Genomic DNA, 14594 nt, shown 5'->3' on the forward strand with positions numbered 1-14594 from the left:
TGGTCCAGAGCTGATTCCCTCTAACAGCAATCTGTAGCCACTCTCCAAATTCCTGGTCCTCGTGGCCCCGTATGCTCTGGAGTCAGCCCAGGCTTTCACGGGCTGGTCTCTAGGTGTGTTTTCAGCACCTGGCACAGTAACTCCCACACAACACACGGTCAGCAAATATTTATGAAATGAATAAAACATCTGACCATTCTTTCTCATCACTGATCCTTAAACCCAGCAGTTCTGGGCAACAACTAATCATTCCTTCCCACCTCAGTTTAAGTTCCAGAGGCTCCAGTAGACACAGGTGTAGGAGAAGGAAGGAAAGGTTCTAGGGGTTCTCCTGAGCCAGGATATGCTCACACAAGCTCTGAGACAACTCTGCTCCGCTCTCTGAGCAAAACCAGAACCTCTGGAGAGTGTCGGTTAGTCACACGGGCGTGTTACAGCACACAGGTCCCCAGGCAGTAAAGGGACCGGGAGTCCTAGACTGTGGTCACTCACAGCCCAGGGCACCGGCATGTGCAGCCACTAAAACCTGCATCTCTGCTTCCTTATCTGACCAGGCCCTGAGACTTCTCATATAGGCATTCTAGTTTTTCCTGAGGAAAAAAAAGAGAGATTTTTCCCTGGAAGAGAGAGAGAGAGAGAGAGAGATAGATAGATAGATGAAAGAAAAACTGATAAACTGGTTATTTGGAGTTGGGTACTGGTAGACATCAAAAAAAAAAAGAAGAAGAAAAAGGAAAAAAAGCCTGTCACTTCAAGGAAAACAATATATTTGTGGCCAGTGATAAAATTCACCCTTTCAAGTAAAACTCAGAATTTTGGAAAACTTGTATCCATCACTATGAGCCTGACAACGTCCCAATGCTTAAAGACTTTTCTGACATAACTGGGGCTCATATGAACAAATATCTATCTTTTAATTTTATTAAAAAGGAAGTGGGAAAACGTTTGGAAAATCTGCATAGCCCAGTGAACCTATTTTCCAAAGGATCAAAGCATGCTAGAGAATCACACATTGGTTAAAAATCTAGCAATTTTAATGTGAAAAAATATTTGGTTGCAGATTTCATATTGCAAAGAATATCAACAATCATCTGGAAAGGCTATTAAAATACTACTCCTGTTTCCAACTAGGTATCTATGTGAGACTGCAGTTTTTTTTATATACTTCAACCAAAACAACATATTGCAACAGTCTGAACACAGGAGCATACATAAGAATCCAGCTTTTTTGTATCAAGCCAGACATTCAAAAATGTGCATGATGTGTTACAGAATTGTGCATCTGAAACTTGTGTAATTTAGTCAACCAGTATCTCCCCCAAAAATTCAATAAAAAGAAAAAATTTCCTGGCTGGTGTAGTTCAGTGGATTGAGTGCGGGCCTGTGAACCACACAATCGCAATTCGATTCCCAGTCAGGGCACATGCCTGGGTTGCAGGCCAGTTCCCAGCAGGGGACTCACGAGAGGCAACCATACATTGATATTTCTCTCCTTCTCTCCTTCCCTTTCCCTATAAAGATAAATAAAATAAAATCTTAAAAAAAATTTGTGAAAATGAAAATAAGACTACAAGAAACAAGCAAAAAAGTCTCCTAACTTTTTGAAAATGTAGTTATTTCTCATTAAAATTATTTATGTTAACGTGATAGCTTTAATATTGTCATTCTCAAGTGAATTAGTAACTATTTTTAAACGTTCTCAGTTTTAATACTTAGTTTGGTAGATATCAATAGATATAACCAGCTAAAGCTCTTTCGGGCCCTCAATAATCACGAGGCCCAAGACTGAGCACTCTGAGAACTGCTGATATGATGTGTCTAGCGGTGTCTGCCGCCCACTGGGCGCACAAAGCGCAGCAGCAACACCCAGGGACAAGGTCGCAGCACACCTGGACAGCTCTTTGGAGGCATGAACACATTTCCACCCCAGCCTCTCTGTCCACAACTTAGGAATTAATGGGGAATGACCCCGGTCACAGACCGGGCAGCTGTCAAGGACTACTCAGAAGCTGGGTCTGATTTCCAGCCCTAACCTGCTTTCATTCCTTCTCATGGATCCCTTATGCTTCTGAGAGCTCATGCATGTTTGCAGAGGGTCCCCCAAGACACATGCTGTGTCTAACCAGCAGGTCTGCAATAGCTTCCAAACTCTATTCTGAAATGACCCATGAGAGCACTTTGCTCTGAAGGGACCAACTCCAACAGCCTTCTTGTCACCAAGGCAGGCAGAGGACATCAGTAGTGGCTAACACTCCCTTTCAGAAGCAGAGAGAATAATGAACTCCCAGCCTGGAAAAACTCATCAGCTCAGTCATCATCATTTAGTTTTCTACTCATCTACTCATTCCCTCTTTCGACAAACGTTCTCAGAGCCCTACACCTGGAGCTGACCACTGTGCTAGAAACCACTAGAAACCACGAAACCACACAGAGTTCCTGCCTTAAGGACCAGTAGCTCCATGCTGACACTGTTGTTAATGCCCCAAACTGCCAGGATGCCTCACATTCGTTTCGCAGGATCAGGCAAGAAGATGAAATAATACACAATGGAAATTAACACATGAAATACACAAACAAAACCACCAACCAACCAGGACATCCTTACTTCATGTGGACTTACTCTTTGCCTTCTCGAGTTCCTGTCCAGTTTGATGGCCTTCCTTTAGCTCTTCTCTCCTACCCTGGTCTCGCTTTCATCCCCAGGCTCCTTTCCGGTCAAGCTCCGAGGCTCTCTCTGACCCCTGGCATTCATGACTTGGCCCCAGCTGAACTCTCTATGCTCCACTTCTGAGAACCTCAGGCTCTGTTTATACTCAGCACCCAGCACTACACTTTGGCAAATTTCTACTCATTCCCTAAATCCTAGTAAAGGTCAATGAAGCTTTTGTGGGACCATACTAAGTAGAACCAATTCTGTTAGTATTGCACCTACTCCGTTGTGCCATAGACACACTCTCCATCTGTCCCTAGACCCCCGGTTGAATGGGGGCTCTCTGGTGGCAGAGAGTACACCCCGGTCATTTAAGTGTACCCAGGGACCTAGGCTTGTCTTGGACCTGGCACAGAACAGGTCTTCCTTGAATAAATGAACAAATGCTTAAAGCTCATCTGGCTCACATGTCAGTCAGCTGTCTACACAAATAGAATCCACGACATAGGTGCAGTGGCCCTGACTGGGCAGGCTGTACTGTAGGCACGGCTGTGGCACTCTGGGCCACTGCTGGGAGGGCTTCAGTGCCACGAGTCTCAGACCATCTTAATGCTGGCAGTCAGAGCTGCAGTGAATTCTCAGGGAGTGGATGCAATCGCACCTCAGTGCCCTGGAGCTCTCCCCCAAACTCCCACCCAGGCTATTAGCTCAGGGCCCCCCATGAGGCAGGACAGCTGTTTTGTACCATAAAGCCAGTGTGTGGAGAGTCTGCTCTTACTGTACGAGCCGAGTCAGGGAGAGGGCAGTGGTCTCTCTGACCCCAGGGCCTTCCACCCCGCCAAGGCTGGCTCGCCTGTCCAACCTGCTTCCTGGGTGCAGTCAGCCACAGGAAGGCCTGAGTGGCTGCTCACTGACCTGGAACCGTATTACCCACTACGCTAGACCCAGCACAGAGCTCTCATGGGAAGAAAAGTTATGACTTTGGAGACAGACTGTCATGAGTTCAAAACCTAATTCTGTCATTTTCAGTATGTTCTTGGGTTACTGCTCAACTTCTCCGAGCTTCAATCTCCTGATTTATGAGATTAGAATAAAAGCATATATCACAGAGTTGTGAGGACACAAGGAAATAAATTATGCAAAGTACCTGGCCTGGGCCTGGCACACAGTAGGTGCTCAATACCCGTTAGTTTCTTTCCTCTTCTGTCCTGGAAAAAATGACAGGGAGACTTACTAAGTGAGACTTGCCCAATCCAGAGTTATTACTTGAAGCACAGGACAGAGGACTAGACAAGTGATCTTCAAGGCTACTTTGAACCCCCGAGTCTAGGCTCTTTAGCTACAATTTCCTAAGAACATTCAGTGTCTCAGACCTGTTTTTCAGTCTCAGTTTCCCTCTATCCATTCATTTCAGAATGGAGGGGAACCACAGAGCGCTGGGATCTAAGCTCTGTGGGCAGAGAGGGCCTGTGGGACGGCACCATGGGCACAAAACTGATGGGCGCACACACAGACCCTTTTCTGGGACACAAGCACAGTCTCTTGCTTGGCATGCCTGCCACAAAGAACTGTCATCCATGCCTTCCCCCAAATACATAGAGCACTCCCTTGTGCCTTCCCTCTGCCTCCTGCTTTTTAGGGCCAATTTGGGTGTCACATCCTCCTAAGACCACAGGCAGAATGGACTGTGCTTTGCTCTGGAATGTCCTAACACTTTTTTTTACATGTATCTTAAACCGAGTTTATCACAGGTATCCCAGTTGTTGAAATCTACCTTCTCCACAAAACGGGGAGCTTTTCACGGGCAAGGCTGTGTCCCGTGGCTCACACGTCCCAGTCACTCAGCAGAGGCGGCAGGGCGAAGTGGGCACAGGCAAACGTCCCAACACGAAGGAGGATTAGCAGCTGCAGAGCATCTCTAATAAGGCTGCTACTGAAGAACCAGGAAAAGCTTATTTTTTGTTTAAAACCAAGGCCGTTTCTTTCTGTTCACGGGAAAGCTCCTCCTGGGATGCCCCGTTCTTTGAAGATGTCTTAGGCCTCCTCACAGATCCCCACGGTGCCCTGGCTGCAGCAGTGTGCAGACCCAGCCAGAGTCACCTGGGAGGCTTAACAGCAACAGACCTCAGTTCTGTCCACCTGGGACAGGGTCCAGGAAAGCACAGAGGACCCGATGCCTGGGCTGGGCTGAGCCGGGGGGTGGGGGTGGGGGTGGGGGGGCACGGAACACAAGCAAATCACTGCTGCCTTCCCCACTGGGAACTACTGGCTCCGCCTATGGCATCAGAGAACTTACTGAGGCACATCACACCTGTTTTCCTACCTAAAACCTTTCACTGACTCGTCACTGCCCACAGGATAAAGCCCCAACTTCTTGGTGTGGTTTTCAAGAACCCTGCTACCCTCTCCAGCTCTCTAACCTCCTCACCACTCTCCCAGGTGTTGGGTGCTTCTTGCTTCTGGGTCTCTGTGCTGCTTCCTTGGTTTAAACACTTCTAACTTGTCTTCTGGAGGAACTTCTCAATCCCAGAGCCCCTCCACAAGCCTTCTTAGGCGCTCAGTCTGTGCATCCTCAGCACCCAGCATCTGTAATCGTCGTAGCTACCACTTGTGCTCTGTGCTTGACATGCAGCACTGGCTGGACCCTAATGTGAGCCTGATGTTACTGCCACTTTAACACTTCCAAAGACTGGTACTAGGATCCGGGATTTGAACCTCAATTCAGAGGAAGCGATGCTCTTGTAGCCCTACTGCAATTATTATACACATGTCCTCCAGGCCATGAGCCCCTGTGGGCGGGGACGATGCCCGATTCCCTTCTGCACCCCCAGCTTGCCCAGCGCTTGGCACAGACCAGGTGTCCATTGGTGTCTGCGGAATAAATGAATGCCCAGGTCGGGCAAGAGGAGGACTGGGCATGGTGTGCTCACTGGGCCTACATGAACACCAGCCTGGCCCAGCAGTGGGGGCAGGTAAGAACAAAGTGGTAGACACCTAACTTCTTTTATTATAATTTAGTTTAACAGCCATTTTTTGTGCACGTAAGAACTATAAATACTCCAGAAACAAATTAAAACATAACCCCTGTTCTCACAAGTTCTGGGTTCACTACGCTAAGGTGTTAGGATCGTAGAAATCCATCTAATATCAGATACTGAGCTTATGGCTCTGGGAGGTTTCAAAGAAATTAACATTTAAAAAATCTTGGCAGGTAAGGCGTCATCTTCAAAGGCCTTTTGGCACTTCTGCACAGTGGATCTCTGCTGGCTTACAAAGAAGAGCCAGAGGCAGTGGGGATAGCCCCCCAGCATCACTCATTTCACTTCCAATGAGCATGCCTGGGCCGGAGGGCCGTGATTTTAAGGGGGAGGCCCTTGGTTATCTGTGTGCCCCAAATAAAGACCCTGGCACCACAGCTGTGCTTGCTGAGTGTATTAAACATAAGAAGATGGTTGCAACAAAGGCTCTGATCACTTGCTCTCGTCCCCTGAGGGAGCAGGCTGAACTCAGAGCAGTGGGGGAACCATGTCTCCAGACCCCTTCAAGTGAGGCTGGGCAGGGACCCAGGGAGTGCCCCAGGGAGATCAGAGATGGGGAGGGCAGCATGGGCCCAGCCCCCACCAATTGCTGGTGCATGGTCCAGCAAGTCTCCTGGGGGTTTACTGAGCATGCCCACCTGGATTACAAGAGAAACCTAAAGACAGTACGCACAGGTGAGGACACTGACTTCAGATGGCCACCTGGCACCACTCCGGCTGCATCCTGCCTCTGCCTCCTGCTCCTGTGTGAGCCTCGACGTGTGAGGTGCTACGTGGGGCACTCCACGCCCTCTTGTGAAGTTGCTGACAAAGCGCAGAGAAGGGTGGAACGAGTCCAGTCACAGAGCTGGAAGGGGCCTGACTGAACACTGTTTCTTATGCCTACTTCAACTGATGTGTACATTTTCCCCTTTGCTAATAGGACAGTAACTGTTCATCTTCTTGTGAAGTAAAGGAGGATTTGGGTTCTTAGTGAACAGATCAATATAGTTTAGTGACCTGAAACAACTGGAGGTAGACGTTTGAGAACCCAATTAAGCTCAAGGTCCCGCATTTAAATGTGTACATGTGATGCAAATGAAGGAAGGGGGTTGGATGAAACCAAAGTGAGTGCCCTATGAATGAACCTTAACTCAGAGGAAGCAAAGCTCCTCTGGTCCTACTGCGGTCACTACACACACGTCCTCTAGACCCCGAGCCCCTTGTGGGCAGGCACCCTTCCGGCTCAGTGCTGGACCCCCAGCTAGCCTGGCGCCTGGTACAAATCATGTGTCCTTCAAATGTTAGAGGGGGCAGACGCCAGATTGCCACCCTGTGGAAATGTGGGTCCAGTAGCAGATTTTTAGAGTTTTAAGAGATGGCACAAATCCAGTTTTGTGGAAAACCTTTCAGTTTTTAAAATACTGGTTGAAATAAAAACAAAACCAGAAACTAAGCGATGTGTGACTCAGGACATCAGAACCTGTCTGTGGACTGGAAATTGTCCGATTTGCCATCTCAGGATTCGGCACGGCATCCGACACCGAGTTTCGCTTTACTCGCCCACTCTGTGTGCATGCTACGGGCTTGTAAACAGCAGTGGGAGCCAGAGGACCTAGCCTGGGGGCAGAGCGATGACTGACCCTCTCGGCAGGCGCTTTTCATCAGGGCACAAAAACCTGCTTCTGGTATCCAGCTGTGTGTCCTTTGGGGAGGAGGGGTGCACTGAGACCTGCAGTGGGAGTTATTTGGGCAAATGTTTAGTTGTTCAGAGTTTCTGTTTCTTCATCTGAAAAATGGGATAATAGCATTTGTATCCTTCAGCTCATTCATTAATGTTTGTTAATCACTAAGCATTGGACATAATGGTGACTGACATGCTTCCTGCACACTCAGAATTTATGCAGTAAAAGAAGAACAATAATTATACCAATAGTTAACGTATCTGTGCTAAAAGCTGGGAATACAGGGGTGATGGGAAGATTAGACATAAAGTATGGAAAGGGCCTGGCATGAATGAATGAATGAATAAAATGGCTGGTCAAGTAATGGAGTAGATAAAAACATGGTAGGAACATACCATGTTAATGAAGGTTACAGCTCTCAGGAAAGATGCGTCCTAAATAAAAACAACGATTAAGCTGCCATCCTAACTTGCTGGCCTTCATGACTTAGGCTGACCAAGTGGCAGGGGGACTCTAAAGTACTGTACGGTGCACATGAGAAGGAGAGAAGACAACAGCTCCCTGGCTCTCCCCTCTCCCATTCCACTTTTGGGTAACAGCACTCCTAGGGCCCCCACCTCCCACCCCAAGAAGGGAAAGAAAATGCTAGAAGGGGAAGCAGCTGCAGGGTCAGAAGTGAAACCAGATGAGGGTGGGGTCCAACCTGAGCAGTTTCATCCTTTGGAACCAGTCTTAGCCCAAGGTAGGAGGATTGAGGTAAAGGTGGGATTTTTAACACTCAGTAAGGAGTGACATTAATGAATGAATAATTAAAAATCTTATTGTGATCTGAGACACAAAGGAGACCAGCACCAAAACTGGGTTACAATAAGCACACGTTCTTCACGGATTCACTCTCTCTCATTCACCTAGTTCCTTCTAGTCTGTGTCAGCAAGGCCCTGGGCTAGGCATGGAAGATCAGGTGGATGACACGAATGTGTCCCTGCAGAGGTCACAGTCCAGTGTGGGAATAGCCCATCAGCACAACGTTTCATCACAGAGTGGGGAGTGATACCAGAGGGGAGCACAGGGGGCTGTGGACAGAGACAGAGCATCTCCCCCAACTGGGTAGGTGAGGGGAGGCTTTCTGGGTGGTACCCCGAATGGCATCCCCACTCACATGCACAATTCCAGAGGTTCTACTAGGAGGCTGTCAAGAGCCATGCCTTCTGGCTGCACCAGCCTCCCAGAGTCCCCTGCTGCCCGATGCAGTGTCTGCAGAGCCAAACGCATCTTCTGCCACGCCTCAGCTTCATCAGGAACCGCATCCGACCCTCCAAGACTCCTGCAGGAGCCTGCCTTCCCTGGCAGGCTCAGCCAAAAGACCAACTCAAAACTCTTTTGTCAATGCAAGCTTCGGGTGTGCCACCCATCCCCAGGTGCCACCACCCTCCCAGAGCAACTGTGGCTCACGCCACCAGGGCCTCTCGGTGCACACTGGCAGGGCACCTTCCAACATCTCTGCTCAAAAGAAAGTGACCTTCTTCCAGGCGGCAAGCTGGAAGCTTTGGCGAGTCCTCCCACTGCTCATTCTCAGTATGCACCGAACCCAGGGATGTAAGGGTCAGCGCAGGCGGCTTGTGGGTCAGGGGTACGGAGGAGAGAAAGGGTGGGCTCTGCTAGGCTTCCACCTCAGGGCAGGGGCCTCACCACACAGTCTTCTGGCTGTATGCGCCACCAGCTCCGCTGGGCAGGGACAGGAGGGAGGCCCCAGGAGACACAGCTGGGGGCACAGCTGCTGAGGGGGCAGTGGCTGCAGGCAGCGACGGGAAGGGGTGGAGCCGCTCCCCGGGGCAGAGGCTGTGGCTTTCCAGAACCCTGCGCCCGGAGCTGGCCCGTGGTGGGGAATCAAGTGGGCCCGGGCAAGGCGAAAGGCAGGGGGCTGAGCGGTGGCGTCAGGATCAGAGCCCGGTCCCAGGGTGGCTGTACCACCAGAACCTTTAGCTTCTGCTCCAGCCGGGAGGCGGCGGGAGGGACAGGCAGCCTGGTCTCAGGAGAACCCGACGGGCCGCGCCTTGGCTTCGGAGAGAAAGGTCCAGCCTCCACTCCTACCTCGGCAGAGAAAGCCTCAGCCCCGGCCCTGGGGGGTAATATCATCCATCCCCAAACCCATCCCGGCCCCGCTCCGGCCACGTGAAAGCGCCGCAGCAGCCGAAGTCGCCTAGTTCGCTCCTACCTGCAGGCCAGGCGCCAGCTTGGGTTCGTCCTCCTCCCTAATGCCGTCGCAGTCGGGCTCCTCCGGCGCCTCGGGGGGCCCTGCACCCACTCCCGCTTCCAAGCTCGGCAGCGGTGAGGGCTCCGGAGCCTGGGGCTTCTGCGGCCCCGCGGCCCGAGCCCGCTCCCGCCGACCCGCGCCGCCGCTCGGCCTGCTCCGCCTCCGAGTCATGCTGCCGCTCGCGCCTCTCCCTCGCTCCGCTTGCGCCGCCGCCGCCGCCGCCGCCGCTCCCCTCTCAGGACAACAGCCAATATGGCGGCGCCCGGCTCCCCCTCCGCCGCTGCCAGCAGGTCAGAGGGCACGCGGAGTCCGCGCCGCCGCACTAGCCCCCGAGGCCGCCTGCGCCATTTTGAATAAGGTCGCCACCCGGAGTCCGTGGGAGAGAGAACGTGTTGAGGATGTGTCCTCCCGGTCCCGCAGGGAGAGGGTGTCCGCTGTAGTAACGGCGCTGCATGGCCCTGGTTGCTTAATCACTTAAACGGAGGAGTGAATGAGTTATTCTCTGTAGTGCCACAGTACTTTGACAGCCATCGCCTGACTTCTCGCGCTCACACGGAGTGGCGCGTCAAGACGTTCCCATTTTGTGGTGGAGAAAATCGAGGCTACAGAAGGCAGAACGGTTGCTGATATCCAGCGCGACGGGCTCGTGGACAGCCTGAGCTGAAAGGGACGAAGGTTGCGCCGGGCCTTTCTTTGCAATATATGGCCCACTGGGAGTCCCATTTTCGGTGCTTGGGACACGGGAGTCAGCCCCGTGTTCTCTCCACCCCTTTTGGGGAAAGTGGGCGCTCACACAACTACGACCAGAATGGTAAGGTTGGATGACTGCAGCACGTGGACTTTAGAGTAGTATGCAATGGAACGTGAAAAAAGTAATAATTTTGTACTTAACTGTTAAAAATGAGATTTCTCCCCTCTTCCTTTTTGACTGTAGAGCACATGCGCACGTGCACAATTTTAAAAGGTTTTAAATGCCGTCTGTCTCATGCCACGCCCAGTGCTAGCAGGAAGCCGCGTGACAGGTATATGTAGAGTTGCCACTGATGTCGTCAACAGGGGCAGAATCTTGACATTGGCCTAAAACAACCTGAGCACGAGCAATTTTGAGAGGAAGGGCCAATGGAAGGCCCTGGAACTCTCCTTAGCTGCCAAGAACGTATATAAACATTAACACTTCATCTCAGCACGGGGATTAGTGCTGCAATAGAAGACTCTTGAAAGAGTCAGGGTAGTTCGCGCTATATATAGTTGGTATTTTTTTCATGTATTTGGTTGTAAAATGCTCAGAACAAAACCTGCTATCATAACCGTTTTAAGTATACAGTTGGGTGATAGCAAATCCATGCAACCATCACCACCATCCATCTGCAGAACTCTTCTCTTGTGAAACTGACACTTTGTGCTCATTAATAACTCCCCGTTCTCTGCTTTTCCCAAGCCCATGGCAGTCAACCACCATTCTACTTTTTATACAGTCTTCCCATTTTCCCCACAGTCTAGCCTCTGGTAACCACTGTTCTAATCTCTGTTACTGGGACTTTAACTTTTTTTTTTTATTCTACATATAAGTGAGATCATGCGATATTTGTCTTTCTGTGACTGGCTTATTTCACGTCACAGAATGCCCTCCGGTTTCATCCACGTTTTGGCAAACTGCAGGATTGCCTTCTTTTTAAAGGCTGAATGTTACTCCTTTATGTGTTTTTATACATTCCCATGTATTTGTAGATGTATTTTATATACATTCCTTTATGTATAATGCATATGTACATACCACATTTTCTTGATCCATTCCCACATCGACGGAAAAAGATGGATGGCCCTGAACAGTGACGGTGGTAGGAGACCCGTATTCTGGTGGGGCCACTGCAGGCACTTGGTGGGATGGTCATTCTGGGAGCCATCGGCACAGCTGTTGGCCTCTAACAGACAGTGTAGGGTTAGTGCAGGTTTTTTCTTTTGTACTAAACCTCAGCAGTGAACCTTTACTGTCTTGGTTCAGGAGTATGTCACTCTCTGGATGTATTTAGCTTCAGGATTTTTTAAAAAAGATTTTATTTATTTATCTTTAGAGAGGAAGGGAAGGAGAGAAGGAGAGAAACACCAACATATGGTGGCCTCTTGTGAGTTCCCTGCTGGGAACTGGCCTGCAACCCAGGCATGCGCCCTGACTGGGAATCGAACAGCGATTGTGTGGTTTGCAGGCCCGTGCTCAATCCACTGAGCTACACCAGCCAGGGCTTAGCTTCAGGATTTTTAAATTTTTTATTTTATTTTACTTTATTTTGCCCTATCACCATTGCAGTGGATGTCAGGCTAATCTACTGTGACACTGTTGACACCATCCTGATGGACCTTGAGAATAGGAAGTAGCAGATCCCTCGGGTGACTTGGTTAGCACTGCTGTGTGTGTGTGCCAGAGAGCAGATAATGTAGCCCCAAATACACGGGCTTATTTATTCAGTGAACTATCCGGGGGTCTGGGGTTCACTGAGTTAGTCCCTGCAGAACGAAGGGCCAGCTGCTGCACACACCACAGTTCCTACTACTAAGGAAGAGGTATAAAACTTGGTGGGTTTCTTTTAGACGTGGGTGGTGAAATGTACCAAATTAAGGTCCCTTATTTTCACCTGTTACTGGGTCACTTGGTGGCTGTCCACTTCAGGGGGGCCTGTAGAAGGAGAGGTGGTTTTCTTGCTGGATCGGGCAGCGGAATAAGTAGTTCTGCCTTTGGCTTATATACCCAGGCATTGGATATTTGAAACAAAGTCACGATCTCCTTCCGCAAATCGTTCTTCTCCTTTTGAGAAGCAGCTCCTGGCTTGCTCCAGGTGTCTGGTGAAACCAGACTGGAACTGGCCGTGGCACACCAGAGGACCCTGTGATCTGAGCCCCTGTGTTACCTGATCTGCCCAGCCACACTGTCAGGGGTGGCCCGCAGCCCTCCATCATCAAAGGGAAATGACATATGTGGCCTGGGACCAAGCAAGCCTTGCAGGTGGAGTCGGTTGCCTGAGCAAGTGGTTTACATTTCTCCCCTGCTGCTTATGTTCATGGTCTCGTGGAGAGTTGTTTCTGATGAGTTGCCGCAGGAAGAAAAATCCAAAGCCCAGTTTGCAGGCGGCGCCAACCTGAAGTGGATTGCCGGGATGCCCCAGCCCTCCTCTGAGACGGCCAGGGGGGCCTAGCAAAGGGACCTGCACTCAGAGGCTCTGAAATACGGACACACCAATTCTTGGGTGTGGGATAACGGTTCAGTCTGTTGGTCAGGGACTTGAAGGAAATAGACTGAAGCCTTCGTGACAGGAAGTTGTGAGGAAGACGAATGTGACTAGCCTGCCCAGAATGGCTTCAGAGTGTGAGGTTAGCTGTGCCCAAGATGAACATTCGGAAGAGGGCCTTATTCAGAGGAACCTCTCAAAGTCTGCGGGGCACCATGGCTCCCGTGGCTCTTGGTCCCCTTCCCCAGCCACTTTAGGGCTCACTCTGTACTTCAGGAGAGTGTGGGCCCAGCAGTACAGCCGCCTCCCTCCCACGGCTGGCCTCCCCACTGTCAGTGCTGAGCCTGGTTTGCGAGCCTGAGCCCCAGGCAAGACCCGACTTTGAGGGGACCAGCCAGCTCTGTCTGGCAGGGACATTACTTTGGATTGCGTATTAGTCAGGGTTCACTAACTGCGGTAACAAGCCATCCCAACACATCAGGTTCAATACCATGATAGTCCTGTCCTTGTTCACATCACAATCCAATGCCAGTGTCAGGGGGCTTTGCTGTGTGCTGTCACCCAGGGACCCAGTCCCCTCTATCTTGTGGCTCTTCTCTCATCTACGTTCTCTTCATTCTGCTGGAGGATGGGACAGAAGCAGAGCGAGGGTTGTGTGGGATGTTTTTATGAGCAATACCCAGAAATGACTGTACATCGTTTACACTCCCATCCTGTTGGGGAGAATTCAGCCATGTGGCTCTACTTGACTCTAATCCTTCCCTCCCACTCCTTCCCTTCTCCCCAGGCAACCACTGACCTACTCTCTGTCTGTGCATATTTGCATTTCCGTGCGGTATGTACTGTGTTCTGCCGGACTTCTTTCCCTCCGTGTACATATTTTGAGGTTCATCCACGCCCTATGTGTGTCCGCAGCTGTCACTGCCGAGTAGGACGCCATTGTGTGGAAGCACCACGGCTTGTTTTCCCCTGGGACACGAGTGAGCAGGCATGGTGGACACTGCTCACATGTCGCATTAGCTCAGTGTGTTGTTCTGAGAACTGGAAAAACATTTTTAAAGCAAGAATACAATATACAATATATTGAAATTGCATCATTTGCAACAGCCACACAGCCCTGCATTCAGAAGGGCTCTGAGCTCAGCGTAAAGGTGGCTGCTGCCTTCTTGAAGTTTCCTGTTCGACCAAGGAGCCTACACTTCATTTGCACTGGGCACTACAGTTTTTTCATGGCCTTTCCTCTGTGCCTGTGTGCCCTCGTCCCCGATCTCTGGGCACTGTAATTTATGTAGCTGCATAGAGGGCATGTAGTTTTTTAAATTGACTTTGCAGGGCATGCAGTTGAACATCTGAAGGCCACTGGCCTTACTTAATCCTCAGGTCTGTGAGGGCTGGCCTTGGAACACAAAATCCAGGGTGCTTTGCCAGTTCTACTTTCCACCCTGTGATTGATGTTCCACTGTGACCCCAAGGCCAGAGGTACACAGCTGAGTACAGGTACCCCGCGTTTTACTCTGCTTGACGGTCTTGCGCCTCACAGGTGTTGGTGTTTTTACACACTGAAGGTAGCACCTACCGCCAGCAGAAAGATGATGACTTGCTTTACTGCAGGGGTCTGGAACCAAACCCACAGTACTGTCCAGCTTCGAGGTATGCCTGCGATTGTTTGAGTGGAGGGGAAGGAAGGGGAAATCATAAGGGCAATGTGAGCTAAATAACCATTTTAGCGTAGTTGCCTATTCACACGGGTGACGTGGGCACCCATG

At 50.4% G+C, this 14594-nt stretch overlaps 1 protein-coding gene across 8 annotated transcripts in view; it reads right to left on the bottom strand.

The window, feature by feature from the left end:
* Positions 1-9871, bottom strand: part of FAM193B (family with sequence similarity 193 member B) — a 30723-nt gene extending 20852 nt beyond the window's left edge. For 3 of the 8 annotated variants that reach the window (XR_005069168.1, XM_037064494.1, XM_037064491.1), the window contains exon 1: positions 9569-9871. Coding sequence is in view for 5 of the 8 variants with exons in the window: in XM_037064494.1 (XP_036920389.1) it covers positions 9569-9778 (210 nt within the window). In the remaining 3 variants the exon portion in view is untranslated. Of the gene's footprint in view, positions 1-422; positions 591-3797; positions 3832-8512; positions 8697-9568 lie in introns of those variants that run through there. The other 5 variants (XM_037064493.1, XM_037064490.1, XM_037064492.1 and 2 more) reach the window with 4 other exon arrangements.
* Positions 9872-14594: the final 4723 nt, after the last annotated feature.

Source organism: Sturnira hondurensis, unplaced genomic scaffold (assembly GCF_014824575.4).
Source record: "Sturnira hondurensis isolate 20B ecotype Veracruz unplaced genomic scaffold, ASM1482457v3 Scaffold0015262, whole genome shotgun sequence".
Taxonomy (NCBI): domain Eukaryota; kingdom Metazoa; phylum Chordata; class Mammalia; order Chiroptera; family Phyllostomidae; genus Sturnira; species Sturnira hondurensis.